General features: G+C 41.1%; 2 protein-coding genes across 2 annotated transcripts in view; one reads left to right on the forward strand and one right to left on the reverse strand.

Annotated features, from left to right (window-relative positions):
- LOC121734491 (3'-5' RNA helicase YTHDC2-like) overlaps window positions 1-4,806 on the forward strand; it is a 49,487-nt gene extending 44,681 nt beyond the window's left edge. The window contains exon 11 of the mRNA XM_042125103.1: window positions 2,876-4,806. Coding sequence (XP_041981037.1) covers window positions 2,876-4,489 — 1,614 coding nt within the window. The 3' untranslated portion in view covers window positions 4,490-4,806. The remainder of the gene's footprint in view (window positions 1-2,875) is intronic.
- A 2,549-nt stretch (window positions 4,807-7,355) lies between these two features.
- LOC121734105 (general transcription and DNA repair factor IIH helicase subunit XPD) lies at window positions 7,356-24,726 on the reverse strand. The gene is made up of 13 exons (XM_042124520.1): window positions 24,629-24,726; window positions 24,458-24,557; window positions 24,196-24,293; window positions 23,722-23,878; window positions 17,318-17,420; window positions 12,663-12,793; window positions 11,804-12,370; window positions 10,473-10,618; window positions 10,045-10,112; window positions 9,663-9,790; window positions 8,814-9,245; window positions 8,525-8,595; window positions 7,356-7,835 (listed from the first exon to the last, which is right to left on the reverse strand). Exons 1-13 carry the CDS (start codon window positions 24,631-24,633, stop codon window positions 7,562-7,564), a joined length of 2,280 nt encoding a protein of 759 aa, XP_041980454.1. The 5' UTR covers window positions 24,634-24,726; the 3' UTR covers window positions 7,356-7,561.
- Between the last annotated feature and the right edge of the window lie 2,951 nt (window positions 24,727-27,677).

A 27,677-nucleotide genomic window follows, 5' to 3' on the forward strand; every position in this document is an offset into this window, starting at 1 on the left:
TGTAATTTTGAAATACGAGTTGGGCTCCCATCGTTTAAAAAGGAAAAGTTATGGTCCGAGCAAGATTCTGCAATCATACGACCTCTGCCGTCAGTAGTGTAGGACCAGGAAACATGGTGAGCATTGAAGTCACCTGCTATTAGGGTTTTCCGGCTAAAGAGAGAGAACAATTCGTCAAAATCTCTCTTCCTTATCCTAACATTACTCGGTGAATACACACCTAATACGTATTGAAGTGAACTTTGATTAATTAATTCTACACACAACATATCGAGTTTATTCGATGGTAAATTTAATTCTTTTACTCTAGCTGGAAGTGAGACATGCACTAAAATAATCAAACCACCGAACCCGTCATTTCGATCCTGTCTGAAACAGCAGTAGCCCGATACATTGAAATTTCTATCGCTAGAAAGCCACGTCTCGGAACAAATACATATGTGAACACTTTCCCTGCTCAGAAACGTCTCCAATTCAGCTTTCTTCGGTAAAATACTACGGCTGTTCCATTGTACAATTTTAAGATTCATGATGTTAATATGTGCTAAGTTTTTTAATCATACGAGTAATCCGATTTTTAACTTTTCTTGCCGAAATTTCTTTTATAACTTCTTTTAAAATTTTAACTAACTGTCCAATATCATCCGTGTACGTTAAGCTTATCTGTAGAATATTTTCTTTACCGTACGATTCATCTAAGAAACTCATAAATTCTTTAATCGACATGGGGTAATCGCCGCTTTCCAAAATCTTTTCAATTTCTGTAATCTCCGAGGGTTGTATGTCGATCGTCCTTTTTGGTTTTTTAACAACTTTCTTAGCCGGGTCAGTGTCGTCGATGGAAATTTCGCTCGAGTCAGACTCACTCATAGCCTCGCTATCTGACAACAATATTTCTGTAGGAGCGGGCGCGCTTTGCGACGATTCGGTCGTAGTAGGCGGGTGCGGTCTTTTGAAAGTTACGGGCGGACGGAAATTAGGGACATTCAAAATATCACTAGCGTTGTTAGCAGGATTCGAATTCTCATTCGACTGTGTATTGTTTGGACACTTATTAGCGACGTGACCTTCTTTTTTGCATAAAAAGCACGTCATCGAGTCTGAGGACACGTAAATCCAGTAGGATGTACCATCATAGTCCACCTGAATACGTTCAGGCAAAGTATTAATGATTTCCGGTGGAACGTAAGCCTGCCGACGAAAACTGAGTATATGATTAAACCCGGGCTCGGTGATACCGGCCCGGATAAAAGATACCGGTGAGGCCAATTCTATCTTCATCTCGGTTAACTTTGCTTCAATTACAGAGTGCGGTATTATTGGACATACGTTGGACAGTATAATGCGTTTATTCCTCGTTATCAGAGGACGAATCGGTACTTTCATATTGTTCAATGTGATACACTGATGGACGTCTGTTAACTCTTCGGCGACTTCCTTAGAAGAAACGAATAGGCAAACACGGTTATTAGACATCCTACTGAGGAATCTAATTTTTGCGGGATCGATAATTTTGCCGAAGGCGTAGGCATAGTCTTTTATTTGCATATCGTCTATCGCGTCTACGATCACTGCTTGTTCTTTTGTCGGGAAAACGAACGATTGGGTAACGGACGAATAACTTTTGGGTTCCATCGTTCCCGTAGTCAGAAACGATGCGTGACTAGCGAGTAAACACTCGGACCGATAGGCGCGGGCACCGGGCGCGGTGCGGCGCGCTCGTAGGTAACACGCGAAAATGTAATAATTGCTAACAATAAGCGCACGTGTAGTCTCAGCGACGTATCGAAAGCAACTGAGCCCAAGGTATATAAAATGTTCGGATATACTTATAAAGTCCATTACACCTTTATTTAAAAAAGGTGACACAAACAGACACAATGACATTAACCGATATCCTTAACACCGGTTCTTTCTAAAATATTTGAAAAGGTTATGATAAAAATACTGTGATTTCGTCATAAATAACGGAGCACTAAAAGCGGAAAATTTTTGGTACAAAAAAGTATATATATATATATATATATACATATATATATATATATATATATATATATATATATATATATATATATATATATATATATATATATATATATATATATATATATATATATGAATATAGTGACTTTGAAAAGTTGATTTTATTACATCGATTGTCATAATTGAGATTCCTCTTCCTCGTAAGCTTTTCCGTGATCGACAAGGTGGTCTTTGGCTGAGTTTCCACCAGAGATATGTTGCGAGGAATGAGAGTTGAGAACCAATAGAATCGCTTCATTGACGTGAGATTGCCATGACATCGTTGAAAAGTTAATTTTATTACATTGATTGTCATAATTGAGATTCCTCTTCCTCGTAAGCTTTTCCGTGATCGACAAGGTGGTCTTTGGCTGAGTTTCCACCAGAGATATGTTGCGAGGAATGAGAGTTGAGAACCAATAGAATCGCTTCATTGACGTGAGATTGCCATGACATCGTTGAAAAGTTAATTTTATTACATTGATTGTCATAATTGAGATTCCTCTTCCTCGTAAGCTTTTCCGTGATCGACAAGGTGGTCTTACGTTGAGTTTCCACCAGAGATATGTTGCGAGGAATGTGAGTTGAGAACCAATAGAATCGCTTCATTGACGTGAGATTGCCTGGCAATCCTGGCAATCATTGCCATGACGTCGCTCAGCGCGGCGATGCTATTGGATCTGAAAAAACACATTCCTCGCAACAAATCTCTGGTGGAAAACGCAGCCTTAACACCTCGGTCATGTCTTAGAAGATTGCTGCTACCTATCTTTCGGTTGATTGCGTCTGTGGTATTTTATTTTTAAAATATAACACTACATTCTTGCAATAAAGATTTTCTATTGTATTGTAGCTCGGCAAGATGCTGCTGTACGCCTGCGTCGTCAAGTGCCTCGACCCCGTGCTCACTATCGTGTGCAGCCTCGCCAACAAGGAGCCCTTCCAGATCGGCGGCGGGGGCAGCGCCGGCGCCGGACACGTCGCGAGACGCGAGTTCGCTGCCGACAGCCACTCCGACCACATGGCGCTGCTGCGGGCCTTTCAGGCGTGGCAGAGCGCGCGCGCCGCCGGCACCGAGCGGGCCTTCTGCGCGCGCAACCTCATCTGCGGCGCGACCATGGAGACCGTGGTCGGCCACCGCGCCCAGCTGCTGGCGCAGCTCCGCGCCATAGGCCTGGTGAAGGCGCGCGGCCCGGGCGACATCAAGGACGTCAACCTCAACTCCGAGAAGTGGCCCGTCGTGAAGGCGGTGCTCGTAAGTGGCCTCTACCCCTCCGTCGCGAGGGTCGACCGCGACTCCGGCACCCTGCGGACGTCTAAGGAGGTCCGCGTGCGCTTCCACCCCAAGTCGATCCTGCAGACGGCGCGCGGCGCGGGGCCCCAGACGCTGCCCACCGACTGGGTGGTGTTCGAGGAGATCTCGCGCGTGGGGCGCTTCTGCTTCATCCGCACGTGCACGCTGGTGACGCCGCTGACGGTGGCGCTGTTCGGCGGCCCGCTGCGGCTCGGGCCGGGCGCGCTCACTCAGCGCGCCAACCCGCCCGGCCTGTCCTCGGACTCGGACAGCGAGGCGGAGGCGCCCGCCGCGCCCGACGCCGCGGTGCTTGCGCTCGACGACTGGACCGCCTTCGCCGCGGACGCGAGCGACGCGCTCAGCGTGTACTACCTGCGCCAGAAGCTGTGCGCGCTGGTCGTTCGGCGCATGGCCAATCCCGCCAAGCCTCCCACGCCGCTGGACGAGCAGATCCTCGGCACGGTAGTGGCGGTGCTCGGTGCTGAGGAGCGCAACGCCGGCCTGCAGCAGCCCGCCGGTATCGGCCAGCGCCCCCGTCCGCTCACGGTCGACGCGGCGGGCTGGCGCGCGCGACCCGACGACCACCCCGACGACTTCGGCGGCCCCCCCCACCCCGGCCCGTACGGTGCGCCACGGCCCTCCTGGCGCGCGGAGGCGCCCCCACGGGGCTACTCGCCGCAGCCGTACGGCGGACCCGGGAGCCCCGGCTCGCCCAACGGCCGGACCCTCCTGGCTAACATCGAGAAGTACGCGAGGAACGGCGACGTCGGCGTGCGATACTTCGTCGCCCGCGCGGACGACGCGCCCGGCGCGGAGGCGGCGCCTACCGGCACCGGACCGGCGCTCCCCTTCTCGCAGGCCTTCGCCAGAAAGCTGCAGAAGCTCAAGCAGGAGGGGCAGCGCGCGATCGTGTTCGTGTCGAGCGCGGGCGCCGGCAAGTTCGTGGGCGCGGCGGCGGCAGGCGACGGCGGCGTGGAGTGGCTGAGCACGGCGCACGTGCCCTTCGGCGCCGTGCGGCACGTCACCAACGCGCTGGCGGGCGGCGCGCGCGCGGTGGACGCTCGCGACGGCGCCGAGCTGTGCGCGCACTCCGGCCGCGCGCTGCTGCGGGCCTTCCACAAGCCCGGCCTCGCGCCGTCCGCGCCGCGTCGCCGCCCGCCGCGCCCGCACTAGCGCCGGGGGGCGAATTCGCCGTCTGGCGCTCGTCCGCCCGCCGACCGTGCCTTCCTGTCGCCGAACTGAACGTACTGTGTGATGCGATTGTATATACTATATTTTTAAGTCAGTAAATATTACTAATACTTATGACTTACGACTGAGCCACATTTGCGTATGAGAGGATTGTATATAAAGTAATTTATATTATGTACCATAATAATTATTGAGAACGTGCAAATATGTGTGTATTAAAGTAGTGAGCAGCTTTTTAAGAGATTGTACTCGCCATAACATAAGGGGGCGCCCACAAATTACGTGAGGTGTTTAAGGGGGAGGGGGTCGAGTCAAATCTCATCTAATCTTACGTTGGAGAGAGGGGGGGGGGGGGTCTCAGCAAATCTCACGTAATTTTTTTTTCTCACTCTTACAAAAAAAAAATACTATTTTAGTCCACATCATCCAGATTGTATGCTTAAGATTTAATCGTAAGCGTTATCGTAATACGATTAGGACCTTTCACTAATTCGTTCGAAAGAAAATAATTTCATTCATACTTTGACGCTACCTTTGACGTTATACATCTATTAACTGTCAGACTATCCAACGCGTTTACGTAAGAAACCCACATTTTGAAAAATTTCACGTAAGATTGGGGGGTGGCTTTCCCCCACCCCCCACCACGTTGAATAAAATCTCACGAAATCTTACTAAAGGGTAAGAAAATAAAAAAAAAACACCTCACGTAATTTTAAACGCCCCCTAAAATTTCATGTTGCCGAGTATGAACTGATTCTATTTCAATACTATTGTTTCTTCTTATTATGGCTGAAGTTATTCATAACATTAAGAGGATTCCAAACCGCCCTTTTTTCCATACAAACGTTGTCCCCTGTTTCCTCCCTGGATAATGCTAGTAGAGTTATAATTTTTTTCCTGAATACATACGGCCACTAATACAATGTCCCTATGTTTTCTTTTTTTTCATAATTTAATTATTAAATAAGATATGAACGTTCAAAAACCCAAAAAAATGGCCAGATTTTCCGCTGTGTTCAAACGTCCAGAAAACAGATTTGGCTAGATTATACAAAAAAAGCAAAACATAGGAACACAGCTCAAGCCTTTTTTTAATCTTTAATGAAAAAAGTACTTAAATCGGTTAAGTTTTGGAGAAGGAATCAGGGGACAACGAATCGTTAATTTTCTGGATTTTCTGCAGTTGTCTCTATCGCGTTCTGCGGTATAGGCTTGAGGTAAGGGAGACAGCTATAGATATTACACGTACTTTTTTTTCATTTCTCTAGCCCCTGTTGTATCCTCTTAAGGCATCACTGCTTTTTAACATTAATTTAATCATTTTACAAATAAATAAAGTACAGGTAATAACATAAGTTGTAACTGATAAGTTGTAACCATAAAGTTCATATACCTAGCGGAATAAAACAACAATCTCGTGTACGTATACACTTACACAAGCATGATTGAACATGATTTCTATGAGATTAAATTGTCAACGTGCGGCACGTGCCGACTGGACGTCAAAAAAAGAGTGCTGCTGTTATGTATCACACATCTCATTTTACTATGCAGTGTTACTGATAGTGACATCTCTCTTGCTCAGGCCTTGCTTGTTTCTCTATTCCGCTAGGTATATTAACTTTATGGTTGTAACACTAATACTGAGTTAGTGACCAAAAGTTAGTTTTAAAACTTGTCGGGTTGTCAAACTGGCCAAATATTTAGGGACATGAAATTAATTTTTGTTTTAAGTATATAAATATTCAACAAATAAAATATATTATAATACTTTAGCTGTGCTAACGTTGAAAATTAATGCTCTATTGCATGGTAGCCTCATTACAATTTTAACTTTGGGTAGGAAAAATACAAAAGTTTTAGAAGCAGTAAGAAATTGCAAGAAATTTTGTAAATTTTTGGATAAAACTTTGTTGTTTAGAATACCAATATTTTGAAGATTCAAAATATTCGTCATCAACTCCTCATATTTTATGATGAATTTGATTTGGTGGCTAACAATAGTTGTAGATCTGACAAGAAAATCATTATCCAAGTCGATACATAAGTTGCACCAAGAGATACCTATGCAAATTATAGTTTGTGCGTTTTATGATGATATGCGTGACACATTATAATTGACAATAGTAGGGAAGTTACCTAACAAAAATTAATCGATAATTTAAAAATATCGAATCACTTCGTAAAGGAATTGCAATCGAAATTATCGATTTCCTACTGACATTTCAGTGGTGCCGGCGATTTAAGATGGCCGCCTTTTTTATCGATTTGATTTCGATTCAACAGAGTCAATCTCTATTGACATAAGTTCCGTTTCATGCATATGACATTTTTCAAATATTTTCGTAACAATAATTTTTCACAGTTAATTTTGTAATTTTATATTAAGAAGTTAGCATTTAGCTACTTTTCGTTTTTATACATTTACAATTATAGGAAACATTTGTTTTTGTGTGTAGATGGAATATAATTTATTACATTTTGATTTTTTGTAAAAAACACCCATAGCAAAGAATATGAAAACTGTCACCCATATCATCTTAAAACGCACAAACTGTAGTGAAGCAACTTTATATAATTTGACCTGACACAGTATTTTACTTAGACATTTTTTACTAGCATATAAAGCCATAGTTCAACGTGTGCTCACCTACTAGATATTTTATTTTTTAAGATTGTTTTAATACGTTCTATAGGCAAAAGAACAAGTGATGTTTTAAATGCATAGGCAATTTTATATTTAATATATTTATCGCCTGTTGTAGACCGACGCTGCGAACTGCGCTCTTTCTTGCGGTTCGTGGCGTCGGCGTGCAAAAAGCGTAAAAACAGAATTTGTTTTACCTTATTGATAAATAAAATTTATTACAAAATTTGAAATCTTTTTATTTACCTTGTTTATTACAAGCTTTATAGCGCGGCGAGACACTAATCTTTTCGATCGTTCGTTTTGTGTCCCGTCTCGTGGTTCTGTCTTCACTTTGGCCGCTAGCATCGCGATCGGTCCGCGTGGCAGAGTGTTCCCGGTAGTGTGTGGCGGCCCGCCGGCGGCTACTTCTGCACGACGCGCTCGATGCGCTGCTGCTGCTCGGGCGCCTGCAGCTGCTGCAGCGTGAGCAGCGACACGCCCAGCTGCTGCTCGCGCGTGAAGGGCTGCGCCATCTGCCGCAGCCAGCGCCGGCAGATCTGCACTGCCTCCTCCGTGGACAGGTTGGTGAGCGAGTCGCGCAGGTGCTCCTGGATCCAGCGCGGCAGCTTGCTGCGCTTGTCCGCGCGGCTGAACCGCTTGTCCGCGAATATCATGATGCCGTAGTCCGTCTTGCCCCTGGGGGAACACGTGCAACTTACGCCCGACTCGGCTACGAATGCCCTCAGGCGGCGGATTAATGCTCAGCGTTAGGCCTGGCCGGGCGCGCACTTGCGGCCAGGTCGCGGCGGCCATCTAAAGTATGCGGCCAGGTGCGCGTGGTCTATGGCTGTTTCATACTAAGGTGATTATCTCGATGGCCGTCGCGACCTGGCCGCTAATGCGCGCCCAGGCTAAGCCGGGGGTTCCCAACGTTTATAGTCTGTCAAAAAAGTGAAGAAATTAAAAAGTGGCAACATCGTAGTGTCATCCCTTTTTTCTTAGATTGATTTGAAAGGGATGACACTACGATGTTGCCACTTTTTAATTTCTTCACTTTTTTGTCAGACTATACTAAACGAATGAAATGCTGAAACCCCCCCTTCTCCTCTCCCCTCTATTTTAATAAAATTACACATTTGGAAAATAGGTGGATAGTTTTGGTGGAAAGTACATGCATTGCTATTTGCTGCAATCTTTTTTTTGAATTTTTCATACAATAATACAAATGTGACGTCATCGGTTTCGTTTCGGAATTTAAAAAGTTTGAAACCGTAAATTTTGCATTCTTAAAACTTCTCTTACGTTAAATTATAAAATTTATGCCATGATAAAAAACAGCATCTTCCCCAATATTATATAAGTAGCGACTAGCGAGAGCGAGTTACCGGAGCGCGCGGCCGACGCACTGCGCCGCGTGCCGCATCGCGTCGAACGTCAGGAAGTCGTTCTCACGGATCTGCAAACGGGAAAACCACGTCGCGGCTTACTCTGTTGTTTTCATACTGTTGTATTTTTTACATTAATGTAATTTTTAGTAAAAATATTGAGCACGCGGAGGTTATACAGCATGACCCCACTGCACTGGCTGTACTGGCGATTGTATCGATAATCGAGCTTCATTCAAAGCTACTTTTATAATAAATAAAACGAAGGCGAACGAACGAGTCGAATCACCTGGTACTGGTCCCGGAGGTACTCGAGGCGCGCCTTGAGGATGCGGCTCTGCGTGAAGACATAGGGCACGCCGAACATGAGCACGGCGCGGCCGAGGTGGTGGTCGAAGTCCACGCCCTCCGACACCTTGCCGCGCGCCACCGACAGCAGCACCGCGCCGCGCCCGCTCTCGCACGCGCGCACGTAGTTGAGCAGCGCGAAGCTCGTCTCGGCCGCGTCCTGCGTCTCGATGAACAGCAGCTTGTGCCGCTGCAGCGCCGCCACCACGCCCTGGTCGTACCACGCGCCCACCACGCTCTCCAGGTACATGTAGGACGTGAAGAAGCACACCACGCCGTCCGGCACCGCCGCCGCCACCTCCACCAGCAGCTGCCCGTAGTTGCGCACCACCGCCACGTCTTCGCGCGACTCGAACCGCGACGAGATCGCCACCTGCACACCGCACACCGCTATCTTATATCTCCCCTCATCTTTTAAAATAAGCGGGAGTGAATAGAGTTAAAACTCACTCGAGGAAAATCGTTTAAGGCCACACAGGCGCGTTATTATTGGTCGATAATATCGCATGCGTTATTGCGATATCGTTACTATTAATATCGTTATTATAATGGAAGTAGGACGTTGCGTTTCTCCGTTCTGCGATATTCCGAAATGAGTTCTAGAATGTTTTGTATCAGGACGCAAACGATCGTACACACACCGAAATAAATAAATAAATAACGCGCCTGTGTGGGAGAGCCTTTATGCATTCTCGATTGACAGTTTTATTAAATTCTTCCTTTATATTGTCATAATCGAGTTAAATCTGTGAAATGACGAGATTTTAGAAGAGTCGGGCGGCGGGCGCACCTGGTCGCTGCCCTTGGAGACGACGAGCGGCAGGATGCAGGGCCGCGCCAGCGTCATCGTGAACGAGCTCATCACCGCCGGCGTGAAGTCCAGGATCTTCGGGTACATGTCCAGCGGCGACAGCGTCCCTGCGCACACACACACCATCGGTCATGGACGTCACCGGGAGTCGGCACCCGCCGTCGTTCGACCTTTACGACTTACAAGTTTCGACCCTCGTGTTGTATGTACGTGAACTCTCGTCAGTACAGTAGCTATATGACTCAGTGTCTTATGCATATTATTCGACCGGTTCGTCCCTCACTGTGGAACTGCAAGCGATTTGTACCAGAACAGTTTCCCGCGACAAGAAGCTCCGCCAACAGTATAGAGTGAGACGTACCGGACGTGATGATGACGCTCTGGAAGCGCGAGAACACCGGCCGCATCGCGATCGACGAGTCCATGCACCTGCACACAAAACGTGTTTTACGTTTATGTAAAACATAAAGGTACATTACGCTTGCTCAAAAACACCATGCTTATATTAGCATTCTGTTTGAACTCGATACGTTTGCTTCTATTGAGCATGCTTACTATAGTACTCCTGCAGCGACAAACTGATGGACACTACTAGCCCGGAGCTAGTAAACCACGCCCCCCGCCACCCCCGCCACCCGCGCCGCAGGTAGCATTATTTCGAGCAACGGTTGGACACACGAGCACGAGAGCAGCGCCTGCTCGGTTGAAGCGCTTTTGTGCTCGAAATGAGCATGTGTAACTGTAGTCTGTACATTTACGATATTTAACTGTCGCTTTAAATGTACTCACGAGAAATGCAGTATGGGGTTGGAGACGGTGGGCGTCTTGTCGTCGAAGGGCTCGATGATGATGACGAAGCCCTTCGTGTAGGTCGCCACCAGCGTCGCAAGGTGCGCCACCAGCGTCAGCGCGCCGAACTGCGACGGGTCCGCGATCTGCGACACCGACATATTATTAGGGTTACTCGGGGAATCGAGACAGTAGCGGTCATTCCGTCATTGAATCCCTGTCAAAAAACTTGTCATTTTCTATATAAACCGCGATTGACAATGAAGTGTCAGATGTTCCTAGTCTGGGCGACAATGGGGCGACATTATGTGAACTGAATATGAAGCAAATCACTTCGAAACGGGAATTTAGACAGCACGCCACTTCTAAATAAGATCAATTTATCAGTTCCTCGACCGTACTCGGCCGTACTCTAAATAGAAAAACCTTTGACATACCTGTACACCACACAAATTATGGACAAAACTCCCCATTATACCGAATGTGTGCCTTATACAATAAGACCTGCGGTGAAATCGATATTTTTGGTACTTCTGTCTCTTTATTCAAAGATAAGTTACATAAAATTGTAAGCAAAGATTAGGTAACAAGAATTTAGCACCATTTTTGTAACTTAGATTTATTTTGCATGTAGTATTCACTTCAAGAGGATGTACGTTATGATACTTACTAACTTGTATTTAGAAATAAGATGTAAATGTATATTATCTAGTTTAGTGAATCGATAAAAATAAAAAAATAAAACTCATAAAAAGTTGAAGATTATCATTCTAAGAGTTACGGTCTCTGGAGTTACCAAGAGGTTTTCCGATGAATCTGTAATAATCTGTGTCTTTATAAGAGGTCAATTTTATTATTAAATATTCTAAATACATAGTACGACCATTTTTCATTTGGCGCCTAGGCTAAAAAGGTCAATGACCGCTACCGCCTCGTTTCACCGAGTACAGTATAGTATAGTAATTGAATTAACGTCCTCGGAATTGTGAAGTGATCTCTATACCACTGCACCACTAGCGACAATATCGCAACAATAACATGGCTCAACAGCGCCGTCCAAATGTGCTATCACACACAGTAGGTGTAGTGGTGTAGCTAGATAGATCGACCGCATTTAGGGTCGGCTGAGCCCCCTCATTATGTAACTATGAACAGGACCTACATAATATTGTAATATTATGTATAGTTCCTGAAATGTATAATTGCTCGATCACAATTTTGACGTTTAAACTTTTAAAATTGACTTAAAAAAGTTCGAACGTCAAAGTTGTATACCATGTTCAATCAAAGTTACAAAGGGGCTGGTTGCCGTGGTCGGTCGTCGGCGATACCTGCAGGGTGCGCAGCAGCGTCTGCAGGCGCGTGGCGGCGAAGCGCAGCGGCTTGCGCTCGATGCAGACGCGCGCCGCCACGTCCTTGAGGAAGCCGGCGGGGGACTGCTGCTCCACGTGCTGCGTGCGCAGCCGCGTCTTCAGGTACTCCACGAACCGCCGCATGAACCCCACGAAGTGCTCGGCGCTGCGGATGTTGCCCGGCACCGCCTCGCGCAGCACCTCGTCGGGCAGCGCGGGGTTGGCGAGGATGAGGTCGGTCTCGCGCGCCGCCGCCGCCTCGCGGAGCCCCTCCACCATCTGCTCGTACTCCAGCGCCAGTCGCGTCGCGTCCTCCTGCTTGAGGCGGGCGACCTCGGCGTCGAGCGTGTTGAGGGCGGCGGCGCTGCGGTCGACGTGGCGGCGCGTGAGGGCCACGCTGAGCGAGTCCACGCACACGTTGTCGATGTTGTGCGCCTCGTCGAACACCACGCAAGTGTCGCGCGCCAGCTCGCGGGACACCACCTCCGCGATCTTCGGGTCCAGCAGGTAGTGGTACGAGTACACCACCACCTCCGCGTGCATTATCTGTAACACGCCGCCCGGCAGAGCTGCATTAATGTGCATCTGCGACTGAGGTGTGTTGTATCGACGTAATGTACTATCAGAGAAGTTGATTCCCAGGCAGATGGGGAACCTACGTAGTTTGGTCGCGTAACGTCAAACCTAGCCGACATATCACAATAATTAACATTCAATTGACACGATCCAACCGAATGACGTTGGTTCCGTTGGTACGTTGGAGTCCGTCAACTGCCTAGGAATCAATTTCCTCGATGGCGCCTCACTCAATCTGACAAACGGAAACGAAGGGGCTCACCGCAAACCTGGATAAGAAGTAGGGGCACCAGTTCCGGTCGGCGCCGTACTGCTTGAGGTCGTCCATCGTGTACACGCCGTAGGGCAGCATCGACTCCCGCCCCTCGCGGTTGAAGCCCTCGTAGAACTGACCTGCCAGTGGGAACAGTTGACTTCAGTCTTCAGATAATGTTAATACATCACATTTATTAGAATAGAATAGAAATCGTTAATTTGCTAAAAGTACAATATTATGATGTTAGTCGGGTAAAACAGTTCTCATATTTTGCCTTTGGATGGCGTGCAAATTTTACAAGTCACTTATAACTAAATAATTAAGAGTTATAATTATTCACTACAGTTCATAATTCATATATTGTATAGTCAATAGTGTATAATATAAAATAGTAGGAAAAACTTGGACAAGGACAGCGCTAAAGAATAGAAAGAAATGGGGGAGGATGCCAAAAAAAGGCAAACAGAAATAAATTAATTAAAAAAAATCAAAAACCCGACTGCAAAACAATTTTAACTAAAAAGACCGAAACAAGACCTAATTCTGTCGGAGGCGTTTGCATTGTCGAGGTTCAATGCCGAGGGCAAAGTCCCACATATTAATGAAATGACACTCGAAAACTTTGTTTAGTTAAGGTTGGAATAAATTCACTTTTAATAACTTTTTCCTACTAGGGAAGGGAATCTTTTTCCTACAAGGGAAAATTAAAACTTAGCAATAACGACGCGATACCACTTTGATGTAAGCAACAATCACAGGGGGGGTTCGGGGGGGGGGGGGGGGCGCAGCCCCCTCAAATATGGCCGAGGGCAAATACCCCTGCAAAGTAACCTGGGCGCGCGTTTAAGATAGAAACTTATAGCAAGAGGCAAAGATTGGAGATTGATACAAAGTGTGAAAGACAATTTTGTATGTAAATGTAAATTTTATGTTGAAGATACTTTTTCGATACGAAATGAGCAAAAAACGAATAAAAATTGAACTTGCCCTGCCCTAGGTGATAGCGTTTTAATAATATGGAGCCTATGTGCTGACCCGACCCCTTAGTAATATTCAAAATTTGACGTAAATCTTGAGTTTATCTCGGACATAATTTATACAGACAAAAAGACGAAAATTATGAAAACTACATTTTTGGCTTCCATTATATCGATTGTAGATGAGGTCCCAAGTATTTTTTTTTATATTCTATTAAAGCACACACACTCCACATATTAATCAAATGACAGCCGAAAAGTGTTGGGGGGGGGGGGGGTATGGGGGGGGCAAATTTTATGGGCTTTCATTATGTTGAAGACACTTTTTCGATACGAAATGAGCAAAAAAACTAATAAAAATTAAATTTGCCCTGCCCTAGGTGATAGCGTTTTAATAATATGGAGCCTATGTGCTGACCTGACCCCTTAGTAATATTCAAAATTTGACGTAAATCTTGAGTTTATCTCGGACATAATTTATACAGACAAAAAGACGAAAATTATGAAAACTACATTTTTGGCTTCCATTATATCGATTGTAGATGAGGTCCCAAGTATTTTTTTTTATATTCTATTAAAGCACACACACTCCACATATTAATCAAATGACAGCCGAAAAGTGTTAGGGGGGGGGGGGGGGGGGTATGGGGGGCGCAAATTTTATGGGCTTTCATTATGTTGAAGACACTTTTTCGATACGAAATGAGCAAAAAAACTAATAAAAATTAAATTTGCCCTGCCCTAGGTGATAGCGTTTTAATAATATGGAGCCTATGTGCTGACCTGACCCCTTAGTAATATTCAAAATTTGACGTAAATCTTGAGTTTATCTCGGACATAATTTATACAGACAAAAAGACGAAAATTATGAAAACTACATTTTTGGCTTCCATTATATCGATTGTAGATGAGGTCCCAAGTATTTTTTTTTATATTCTATTAAAGCACACACACTCCACATATTAATCAAATGACAGCCGAAAAGTGTTAGGGGGGGGGGGGGGGGGGTATGGGGGGCGCAAATTTTATGGGCTTTCATTATGTTGAAGACACTTTTTCGATACGAAATGAGCAAAAAAACTAATAAAAATTAAATTTGCCCTGCCTAGGTGATAGCGTTTTAATAATATGGAGCCTATGTGCTGACCTGACCCCTTAGTAGTATTTGAAGTAAATCTTTTTGAGTTTATCTCGGACATAATTTATACAGACAAAAAGACGAAAATTATGAAAACTACATTTTTGGCTTCCATTATATCGATTGTAGATGAGGTCCCAAGTATTTTTTTTAATATTCTATTTGCAGAATTGACTCTCGTATGTTTTTATAATTATGTCACGTATAGATGAAATTTGGTATGGAGATACCTACGATACTTTGAATACCTTAAGACTTATGGTTTGCGCGAAAACTATACAATCAATTGTAATATAAAATCTTACAATCGAATAGAATCGATTGTATAGTTTTAGCGCAAACCATAAGTCTTAAGGTACTCAAAGTGTCTCCATACCAAATTTCATCAAAATCGATTGAATAGTTTACGCGCTAATCATAAAAGTTTATTGTGCGGGAACCGTATCATTTTTCCGGGGCAAAAAGTATCCCTTGACCTTTCTTATGTCCAAAGTATCTCCATACCAAATTTCATCAAAATCGATTGAATAGTTTACGTGAAAATCATAAAAGTTTATTGTGCGGAAACCGTACATTTTTCTGGGACAAAAAGTATTTTATGTCTTTTCTCGGGACTCAAAGTATCTCCATACCAAATTTCAACAAAATCAGTTTAGCGGTTTGAGCGCAAATCATAAAAGTTTATTGAGCGGAAACCGTATATTTTTTCGGGATGAAAAGTGTCCTTTGTCCTTTCTCAGTACTCAAAGTATCTCCATACCAAATTTCATTAAAATCGATTGAATAGTTTACGCGCAAATCATAAATGTTTATTGTGCGAAAACCGTACATTTTTGCGGGACAAAAAGTATCCTATGTCCTTTCTCGATACTCAAAGTGTCTCCATACTAAATTTCATCCAAATCGATTGAATAGTTTACCTGCAAATCATAAAAGTTTTTTGTGCGGGAACCGTACATTTTTCCGGGACAAAAAGTATCCCTTGTCCTTTCTTATGTCTTAAAATATCTCCATATCAAATTTCATCAAAATCGATCGAATAGTTTACGCGCAAATCATAAAAGTTAACTGTGCGGAAACCGTACATTTTTCCGGGACAAAAAGTATCCTATGTCCTTTCTCGGGACTCAAAGTATCTCCATACCAAATTTCAGCGAAATCGGTTCAGCGCTTTGGACGTGAAGAGGTAACAGACAGACAGACAGACAGACACACTTTCGCATTTATAATATTAGTATGGATATAATAGTGTATAAATGTTTTTTTAATTTAGAAATGTATGGCATTCCCAGGGAATACAAAATACATGGGTGGTGGGAAAAATTTGAGTAGACATATTATTTTTTAATTTCGATGCAGGAAGAATTTCATAATAATATAATAATTAATACTCTGACTAACCCATGAGGCTTGTGATGAAGTACATACAATTATAAGAAATAGTCAGTCCTTGACATAAACTTGCGTGCAAAAAAATCGACCCACCTCTCTCCTTATGATTCAAACGGTAATAACTCAAGAAATAATTAGTATTAAATAAATGTTGGAATCGTTTTAAATGTAGTACAATAAGGATTTAATTATATTGCTATAGTTATTGTAATTGTAAATTGTTTACTAATTCTACAGCCTTAAAACAAAAACCGGTCAGTTTGGCATAACATTTCAGTAGGCGATTAATGACATCTTTCTTGTAAAAAACACTAACAAATTGATTTCAATAGCTCATAGTGCCACCCATTACCCTAATTTAGGTTTCTATTCGGGTTTTCCTTGACCTTATCAAAGTTATGATGAACTCCTGAGCGATACCATGCCGATCTTCTTGTACAGCCACCTGGAGGTCCTGAAGGGTATCTGCGGCAAGAGTCCGGGCCCTGACCCTCCTTTTGAGTTCTCCCCATAGGTATCTCCCCATAGGAGTTCTCTCCATAGGATTAAGGTTAGGACTCCTTGCTGGCCAGTCCAAACCTTAAAACGGTCATCACGTTCAAATGTAGCCCAATGTCTTCCTGAACATGGTCGCATGGTAAAGTTTAGAGTCTCTAGAATACTTCGGTATACTCTTGTATCCGAAGTTCGACTTAAATTAACACTTCTAGCCACAACTCGTTGTCTAAATTCAGCTCTTAGCAAAGCCCTTGCTTGAGAGGCTTTATTTGGAGTAATATCCATTTCGCCACAAAGAAATTACGTTTAAAATGGAGTTAAATGAACAATAAATCAATAAAAATCGAGACAAAACAAAAACAATAACATTTGACCGATTTTTCATACAGAACAAAACCGTTCAATTAACGATTAAAAAAACTGAGTGATGGGGGTGCTTACTGATTTGTGTCGTTTGTAGTCAAGCATGTTGGAAATGAAAATGTAGAGTAAACGTACACATTCCCTATCATATTAACTCGCATTATTAATAAAAATAAATAATAAATAACTATAACTTTTTAAGATATAGCGACTTGAATAGAAATGCGCGGGGTGGGTCGATTTTTTTGCACGCAAGTGTAGTATGTAACGGAGTGCAATAAATGTTGACTCACAGATGGGCACTGAGCTGTCCTGCTCGTGTCTCTCGCGGATGTAGCTGGCTGTGAGAGAGTGACACTTGCCGTCCACCAGCTTGCCCTCACGCTCCCGAGACACCTGACACAACCACACACTAATTATTAATTACCGACTGAAATTACATTCACTGTAAAAAACTATACCAAGGTATTTGCAAGCTTTTGATATAAGTTATAACTATCTATATATTAATACGTGAGCCAAAAACTTTGTATCCCTTTTGACGAAAAATGGGGAAACGTAGGCGAATGAAATTTTGCACAGTTATAGTTTATATGCTGAAGGAGTGCATCGAGCTAATTTTGTTTTAAAATTATGCTTTTATCATACAATTTTTTAACAAATAAAACATTACACACACTACAACACACACACATGAGAAATGACAGATTTTTGAGTGACAAGCCTATACATACGAATTATACTCTTTTATTTATGGTTGAAGTCTGTTGACAACAAATTGACAAATTGAAAATGGATTACAGTTTCTTTTATTGAATCTTAGATACTATTAGACAATGCTTACACGGCCAGTCTGAGATCAGCTGAGTTCCAGAGACGAGAGTTGAAAAAAATATATGATAAAGTAGTATAAAATATATGTATATATAAAGTAGTATAAAAAATATATGATAAATATTTTTTTACAAATTAAACGTAGTAGTCCTAATGTCGTTGAAACTAAGGTCGAATTTCGACCATTGGGCGATCTCTAGTTAACTAGTAATACTTATGAGTTACTTAACCCTTTTAACCGCCAAGGTCGGAATAATCCGACAAATATTACCGTGTCCATTTTGCCAAGGTCAGTTATTTACATTTTACGACCAAGTACCACTACTCAATATTTTTTTTATGAAATAAGGGGGCAAACGAGCAAACGGGTCACCTGATGGAAAGCAACTTCCGTCGCCCATGGACACTCGCAGCATCAGAAGAGCTGTAGCTGCGTTGCCGGCCTTTTAAGAGGGAATAGGGTAATAGGGGAGGGTAGGTAAGGGAATTGGTCCTCCGTTAAACTCACTCACACGGCGAAACACAGCGCAAGCGTTGTTTCACGCCGGTTTTCTGTGAGAACGTGGTATTTCTCCGGTCAAGCGGGCCCATTCGTGCCGAAGCATGGCTCTCCCACGTTAGATGCCTTTTTTGTTTGATAGCACTGTATTATATTAATGCTTCAACTCCCAAGCAACATTCGGCTGCAATGACAATAGATTTCCACGAATCCACGTTTGAGGGATTAAAATAATGTTTATATTTGGTAAATAGTTAATCCCATCAAAAACATTTTCATGTAAAAATGTTGCCAAGATGAGAACATATAGTTCGTGGTGTCAAAAAGTAGTGAGATCTCATGTAGAGCCAATGTTTTTAACCTTACATACTCAGCCCTAAATCTAAAAACTTTAATTTTACACTAAAGTCGCGGCAAAATACTTCATAAAATAATGTGTCAGCTGCACGAAGAGCATTTAAAATCTCTACACATAAGTTAAAATGGGTGGCTTGGCCATTTTGTTACAGTAAATATAAAAGTTATTAAGTACAACAGAAAAGTAATATGTTTAATTCAAAGCCCATAGCATACCGAATAACAAAATGGCCAAGCCACTCATTTTAACTTATGTGTAGAGTTTTAAATGCTCCTCGTGCAGCTGACACATTATTTTATGAAGTATTTTGCCGCGGCTTTAGTGTAAAATTAAGGTTTTTAGATTTAGGGCTGAGTATGTAAGGTTAAAAACTTGGCTCTACATGAGATCTCACTACTTTTTGACACCACGAACTATATGTTCTCATCTTGGCAACATTTTTACATAAAAATGTTTTTGATGGGATTTCATTTCTTTTTGTAAGTTGGTGATATTTTTTTCTTTTAGTTCATTTTTTTTCTTGTCCAATTCACTGGACCGCCGATGTGCGAAAAGGTTCCTCTTAGAACATTGTTTTGGTAAACCTCAAAAGTAAAGGCATAAATTGTTGCACCGTAAGTATTTGTGTTCAACATATCCCGTGAATAAGTATCGGAATCGAGATAGATCTCCCCGTCCTCAACACAAGTATAAAGTTGCAGTTCAGTCCAGTGATCTACAACATATTGCACAATATTACTCCTCACTTGCAGCGCTACGTCAGAGTCAACTTTTTCGTACATCAAATACGACGGCCGGCCGTAGCACAATAGACATAACTTAGCGACTATCTTAATCCATACTAATATTATAAATGCGAAAGTATCTCTGTCTGTCTTGCTTTCACGCCAAAACTACTGAACCGATTGCAATGAAATTTTGTATACAGTTATTCTAGAGTCTGAGAAGGGACATAGGCTACATTTTGATGTGGGAAAATATCTTATTTCCATGAAAATATCGATGAAAATGAATTCGCATTGCGCGTGGCCAGCGCTCATGCCGGGGGTCCTGGGTTCGAGTCCCGCAGGCGGAACAAAAAGTTTTCAATGTTCCTGGGTCTTGGATGTGTATTAAAATAAAATTTCAAAAATCTTAAACATATTTTATGTATAATATTATAAAAAATCCAGAAATATATCGATGGAATTAACATTTTAGTTCTAATACGATTCAACAGATGGCGTTTTATACATAGATTAAAACGGGACCCTATTACTAGACTTCGATGTCTGTCCGCTGTCCGTCTATCTGTCTGTCTGTCTGTCTGTCTGTCTGTCTGTCTGTCTATCTGTCTGTCTATCTGTCTCTTGGATGTACTTATCTCAAGAACGGTAGAAGCTAGAGAGTTGAAATTTTCATCGATTATGTATTTCTGTTGCCACTATAGCAACGAATACTAAAAACAAAATAAATTGAATATTTTGGGGGGCTTTCATACAACAAACGTGATTTTTTTGCTATTATAATAATATAATATAATATTATTTATAAAGAGTTACAGAATGATTCTGTACTTAATAAAAATTACCACATGCGTTTTTATGAAATTAAGGTGCAAACGAGGATGTACACTCGCAATATTATAAAAGTTGCAAGTGTCTTGTCAGGATCGGTAAAATATAAAATTAGGGGACAAACGAGCAACAGGTCACCTGATGGAAAGTAACTATCGTCGCCGAGTTGCTGGCTTTTTAGAGAGAAAAGTTCTCTTTCCCTTTTTAGAGTTCCGTACCCAAAGGGTAAAAACGGGACCCTATTACTAAAACTTAATCAATGTCTGTCCGTCTTTCTGTCTGTGTGTCTCCAAGCTGTAACTCAAGAACCGCATAGCTAGATTTCTGAAATTTTCACAGATTGTGTATATCTGTTGCCGCTATAACAACAAATACTAAAACCAAAATAAAATTAATATTTAACGGGGGCTCCCATACAAGAAACGTGATTTTTTTGCTATTTTTTGCTCGATATCAATAACTGCAACACAAAGGCACTCGTAATATTGACGAAATACTCAGTTATATTTGTACTTTAATAATCAATAATAAAATTTAAATAAATTAAATAATTAAGTATGGGAAAAATACAATTTTTTAGCCTATTTTTGCTCGATTGAGGTACTGAACCATTTGTGCGCGAGTTTAACTCACACTTGGCCGATTTTTTATGAAATTGGGGGACAAACAAGCAGACGGGCCACCTGACGGAAAGCAACTGCCGTCGTCCATGCGATCCATGGACACTGTCACATTAGAAGAGTTGCAAGTACATTTTCGCCCTTTTAATGAAGGAATAGGCTAAGGGAATAAGCAGAAGAGAACAGGGATAGGGATTAGGGAATAAGGTATAGTTCAGTTGGGCTTCCGGTCTCCGCTTAACTCGCTAGAAGAAACACAGCGCAAGCGCTGTTTTACACTGGTTTTCTGTGAGAGCGGTGTTTGACGCCGGTTTTCTGTGAGTCTGTGGTCTCACATGGCTAACACGTATTTTTTGGCACAAGGTACTCCTTGTGCCAAAAAATATTTTAAAATACGTAAATATTTTATACTCTATTTTTAATTTTGTATCCAGAACAAGAAACGGGGGTATCCCATACTAACATCCCCCCTCTATATCAAGGGGACGGGATAGGTTAGGTTGGGTTTGATAATTTTTTTGTTGTTTCTGTACTAATAGTAGGTTACATACCAAATTTCAGCTTTCTCAGACTTCAGGAAGTACCCTAACAATTTTGATGATCGGTGAGTCAGTGCCAGAAATGTTTTTTGGACACCTATAAAATCTAAAATATAATAGTAACAATATTCAAACTTTGCGCATTTAATTATTATACTCATGCCATTATATCCGCAAAATTTCAACTATCTGGCATTATCCGAACCAAAGTTACGAGGGTGCAAAAATACGACGAAACATTTCGAGAAAAGGTAGGTAGTGCCCGTGCGCGCTTCGCTTGGCTCATCTTGGCGGGGGCACTCCCGTGCACCCAGATGCAGTAATCATTAACAATTTTCTTAATTAGAAGACCTATTTTCTTACAATATCTTTACTTTATCTTATACTAGATGTCCCGCGCGGCTTCGCCCGCGTAAATTAGGAATTTTACCGAAACCGTACATTTTCCCATAAAAAATAGCTCTTATGTCCCTACTCCCTTCACTAGGTCTACTCTATATCTATGCCAAATATTGCCATAAAAATTGCTCCAGTAGTTCTTAATTTCTAATATTTCCCCCGTTTTTTCCACATTTTCCTGAGTTTCTTCGGTCTTAGCCTATAGTCTTGCTCGATAAATGAGCTATCTAACACTGAAATAAGTTTTTAAATCGGACCTGTAGTTCCTGAGATTAACGCATTCAAGCAAACATACTCTTCAGGTTTATAATATTAGGTAGGTATAGATTTTTTTTGATTATCGCTTGACAAACTCGAGTCTCGATCTAAAAGACTATGAAAAGTACCTATAACATGGTATAATATGGTAGTGATGATGATGATGATGTTGATGATGAATGTAATTTGCATCGTAGCATATGCTTTCCGTTTTTAAAACAACGCCGAAACTCTCAAACTTGTATCTATAAAGAATCAGGAGTTCTCTCAGCACCTTCCGAACCACGGTATACCAGGTATACCTCGGTGCGAAATCTTACTTGTTGGTAGCATATGCTTAGAATAGTTCTCACGAAACCGAAGTCACCACATGTTTCCCTATAAATTTTGAGGAGTTTCCTCGATTACTTATGGATCCTTCATCAGATCCCCTATATACCAAAAGAAAAATTTTTAAAATCGGTTAACAAACGGCGGAGTAATCGTTGAACATAAGAAAACGAACATAACACCTCCCCCATATTAAAAGTCGGTTAAAATTGTAGCCTATGTGTTATTCTGATGTATAAGCTATATTATTGTAAAGTTTCATATCGATAAATCGATCGAGCTAGGAATCATTTCTAGAAAATGTAATTTTCATCGGATACCGAGCAAAGCTTGGTCAAACAGCTAGTAATATTAGTAGGATAGTAGGAAGTAGGATCTTTAAACGTGAAATTTAGAATATAAATCGATCTAGCTAGGAATCATTTTTAGAAAATGTCATTTTATCGAATACCGAGCAAAGCTCAATCAAATAGCTAGTTTTCTTTATGTGGGGGCCAGTCCAAACTGGCCGATAAGCTCAATTCCGCAGCATATGCAGTCAGAAAATTGTGATGAAGACGCGGCGAAATTAGTTTATTATAGTTATTTTCATAGTAGAATGTCTTACGGCATTCAATTAGTTGGAAGTGCTGCTGATATTAACACAATATATATTTTGTGCTGCAGAAACGAGCTATACAATGTCATCCTTTGAGTCTCTCAGAGAAAAGTTAAAAGAAATAAGAATTTTAACAGTAATCTCTCAATACATTTTGGACAATGTGTTATACGTGAGAAAAAATGTAAATAATTTTAAAACGAAAAGTGACATTCACTGCAGAAACACTAGGAATAAGCACACGCTAGATATACCAATAACCAGGCTGAGCAAAGTAAATAAATCTTTCAAAGGTCAATGTATACGCCTATACAATAAAATCCCAGAAACGTCCAAAATCTTTCAATTAATAAATTTAAAAAAGTTGTCAAAGAATGTTTGTGTGCTAAGGCTTATTATAAGGTAACTGATTTCCTCAATGATACGAGTAGCACACCAGGGATAAATAAGCTGACAAACCATAGACCGCTTTTATAATATAAATGTACCACAGTTTTACATAGTGTAATTTAGATTAAGCTACTATTGTTATTTTCCACCTTTTTGGCCCTGTGCAAGTCTCTTACGCCGGTTCTTCTCGCCGGGTTAGGTTAGGTTAGTGGTAGGCCTCATATAGACGCGACATTCCAAAAGTGTTAACTTTGTTAACCTATTTAGAAATAAATATTTTCATTTCATTTCATAATTAGAAGACTTATTTTCTTACATCTGGATGAATGCACAAGTTCTTTCTAGAACTGAGCACGACTCCTGTGATATTTGGCTTCTCTCCTTGACATTTTTCGTAATAGTTGATCAAGTTTTTCAGCTCCTCTAAAACTTTTTCAATTTCGGGTACAGTTCGAGAACAATAGATCAGTTTCCTTAAAGTGAAGATAAACATGGTTAATAAACAACCTACTGTATTGTATGTTCAATAAAAATGAAACACTATTCTGTCTGTCGGTTACTTGCCCAACATAGTATGGTTATTTTAGAAAATAAATAATATTTATTTAGTTTCAAACAGTGTTTTTAATTTTCTACCCTGTGTTCCATTTGATGTTAAAAACGATCAAAACACTCAAAATGCCTCCTATTTTGATCTTTTTTGAGAGATTTGATCGTTTTTAACATCAAATGGAATGCAGGGCTAATAATACATCATATACTATTATTTAAGTACCTAGCTTCTGCTTACCTCACATGGCTTGGGTTATGAATCATATAAGCAACAATCAATGACAACAATGAAATGGTCTTTCCCGTACCTGAAGGCATCTCCAGTAGTCCATGGCCCTGTAAAAAACATGTGGTATCAACGCATATGGGCACAAATATCACTGATGTGAATGAAATAACACTATGATGTTATTTCAGGTTTGCGTGGTGTGTATTAATCTAATATAAAATTAAATTCATTATGCAACATTATTAGTAATTATTATATAAAAGCGACTCACTTTTGCATCGAGGGCTCGTTTGAGTTCCAGCATGTACGCATATTGTTCCGGGTATATATAGTCGTAGGGAAAATATACAAGTAAACCGTCTACAGTTAACCTAAAAAATTTAAAAAAGTTTATCAACTATATCCAGAAGCGTAATACAATATAAGTAAATACAATACTTACTTCATATTAAAGACGGTATACTTATTATATAAAATATTATATAAGACAAATTAAATATCAAGTAAGATAAAGGTAGGTAGGTAGTTTGTATTTATCACAAAACACTTTGTTGTTGTTTCTTTTTTTTTTTTAATTTATTGGGAGCTGGAAACGAGTCCTTTGCTCCAAAAAAAATACAATTAATTTCCAGTGTTGCCAACACGACTTATACAAAATTTGCTAAACTGCTGTTAAAATTTTGCCAAAATTATGCCAATTGTTATAAAATTATGCTAAAAAATATGCTTAAACTTTTCAAAGTCTAATAAAACGTTATTTAATTGTAAATCTTTAATAATCAACAAAATCTCAATTCATTTTATGTTTTAATCAATTACGTTATCGAACAAAATACCTTGTTCTCCTGAATATGCTGCTGATGTACATGTAAATGTATAATAATAGAAAATTCATTGTCCAAACTATAACTCTCCTTGGCAGTTGGTACCTACCTAATACCTATAGAGCGCAATACGTTATCCGGAACTTAGTAAGAATGACAGCATTTATTTGTCCTCTCTAGGCCGAATTTGATGTGTGGCGGTACCCACAATTCACCTAACGACAGCTGAGATGTATCAAGTGGGCTTCGGCCTGACCGAGCATACCACCTCGCTCGGTCGGAAGATCTTCCTTTGTGGCCACCACGCATACTCCACAGATGTATAAAATAGCATTTAAAATTTTGACTGACAAATGGTTGCGAAGTCTTTACTAAATTCATTTAGCTGAAAACGCGTTCAATTTCGGCGTTAGAATGTGGTAGTGATAATAATGAGTGATAAATACTCTTTTCAGAGTAATTATTACTCTATTTTAGAACTCACGCTTATAAATTAAATCGGATCGTTTGATTCATGGTTAAATTTTTATTTAATAATTATATGCTAAAAAATATGCTATATGCTAAACAACAAATAAATATGCTAAACAACGTAAAAATATGCCAAATTTAGCATAAAATTCGATCTGGTAAACTATACTTTACTATGGCGAAAGCTGCTGAAGTCAAATGTTCCATCAAAAACTGTAAGTCTTTTGGGATACAGGTACGAAAACCAAACTAACTTTGTAAAACGGGCGACGCAACCTCTAATGACTTTATATTAGAGCGTGGGGTGCGCCAAGGGGGACTAACCAGTAACCACTCCGGACTTATTTAGCGACCTGATTGAGGAGCTCAGTTGAGCATAATTTTATAACAATTGGCATAATTTTGGCAAAATTTTAACAGCAGTTTAGCAAATTTTGTATAAGTCGTGTTGGCAACACTGGAAATTAATTGTATTTTTTTTGGAGCAAAGGACTCGTTTCCAGCTCCCAATAAATTAAAAAAAAAAAAGAAACAACAACAAAGTGTTTTGTGATAAATACAAACTACCTACCTACCTTTATCTTACTTGATATTTAATTTGTCTTATATAATATTTTATATAATAAGTATACCGTCTTTAATATGAAGTAAGTATTGTATTTACTTATATTGTATTACGCTTCTGGATATAGTTGATAAACTTTTTTAAATTTTTTTAGGTTAACTGTAGACGGTTTACTTGTATATTTTCCCTACGACTATATATACCCGGAACAATATGCGTACATGCTGGAACTCAAACGAGCCCTCGATGCAAAAGTGAGTCGCTTTTATATACTAATTACTAATAATGTTGCATAATGAATTTAATTTTATTGTAAATTAATTCAGTGCTTGTGTCTGTTCACGGGTGGCAGGACAAATTTAAACACACTCGCGTAAAGTCAATTTTATATATTGAGTAAAACACATGAAAAGAAACACTAAATTAAAACAATGAAATAAAATGTAAATACTGAACTAATAAAATTAAATATAAAATATGCGAAAACAAGTTAGCGCGCGGAGCTCGGAAAATTTTCTCTCATCTAACATCTTATACTATTTTTCTTCAAATTTTAAAATTCCGCGGCAAACTCCTTCTTCCTCTTTTTTTTAAATTATACAACAAAATCGTGCAAGTGTTGTGGCATTACGGCTTTACGTCGTTGCCGTTCCACCCGTGACCCTGTACTATTATTATTTTCTATATTCTCCCCCTCTAGTTCAGGAGAACTCTAGTCCCGTTCCTGGACTAGTCTAGGTTTAGGTAGCTTGGCTGGTCGTCCGCGATGCCGTTTTGGCACCACTGGCTCAGGTACAGGTCCTATTTCCCACTGAAATTTTCTATAAAAGGAGTTAGGTCCCGGGCATGGTATTTACCTAAAGAGTCAGCAGGGTTTTCAACTGGGGAGATGAAATATGTAGTTGGACTACATATCTTTGTAATTAAATAAGGCCCATCCCTTTTGGGAACAAATTTGGCCGTTCGACCTTGGCTGCCTTTGCTAAGTACATGGGAGCGCACTAAAACTTTGTCTCCTACCTGATAATTTGGGCTAGGTTGGCGTGCTTCATCAGCCACACGCTTAGCCTGGTCCTGTTGGGATTCTACCCGCTCTCTGACGGATGTCAACGAGCTTATAAAAGACCGTAGGTAAGGTGTTATTTGAGGAACAAAGTTTTCTTTATCTAGGATGGCCCGTAAGTCATGAGTCATGACGAGCTTCAGTAGGAGACCTCATTTCTCGGGCCAACATCAAATAAGACGGTGTAGCTCCTGTGGTTCTACATAAAGCACTATTTAAGGCAAAACGAATTACTGGAAGCTTCTCCGGCCACGAGGTATGCTCGTTTTCAACTAGCTGTGCCAGTTGGACCTTGAGATCCCGATTTTTCCTTTTAGCAGGATTGGCTTCGGGATGATATAAAGGAACAAAATTTTGCTTAATACCTAAAATAAACATGCATTGTTGCATGACTGCTCCGACAAACTGAACGCCGTTATCAGATATAACCCTGCGTGGGAAACCGTATCTGAGAAAGTATTCCTCAGTAAGAAGACGGGCGCAGGCTTCTGCAGTCGCTTCTCGAAGTGAAAACAGCTCAACCCATCTGGTGGCAGTGTCTTCCACCAGTAGGATCCATCGCTCACCA

The sequence above is a fragment of the Aricia agestis genome, chromosome 15, assembly GCF_905147365.1.
Source record: "Aricia agestis chromosome 15, ilAriAges1.1, whole genome shotgun sequence".
Taxonomy (NCBI): Eukaryota; Metazoa; Arthropoda; class Insecta; order Lepidoptera; family Lycaenidae; genus Aricia; species Aricia agestis.

Coding starts and splice junctions, on each gene's coding strand:
- LOC121734105 (XM_042124520.1), bottom strand. Junction 10,619..11,803: donor CGCTGCTGCGCACCCTGCAG/GTATCGCCGACG, acceptor TCGGTGTCGCAG/ATCGCGGACCCGTCGCAGTT. Junction 9,791..10,044: donor GAGCGTCATCATCACGTCCG/GTACGTCTCACT, acceptor GTGTGTGCGCAG/GGACGCTGTCGCCGCTGGAC.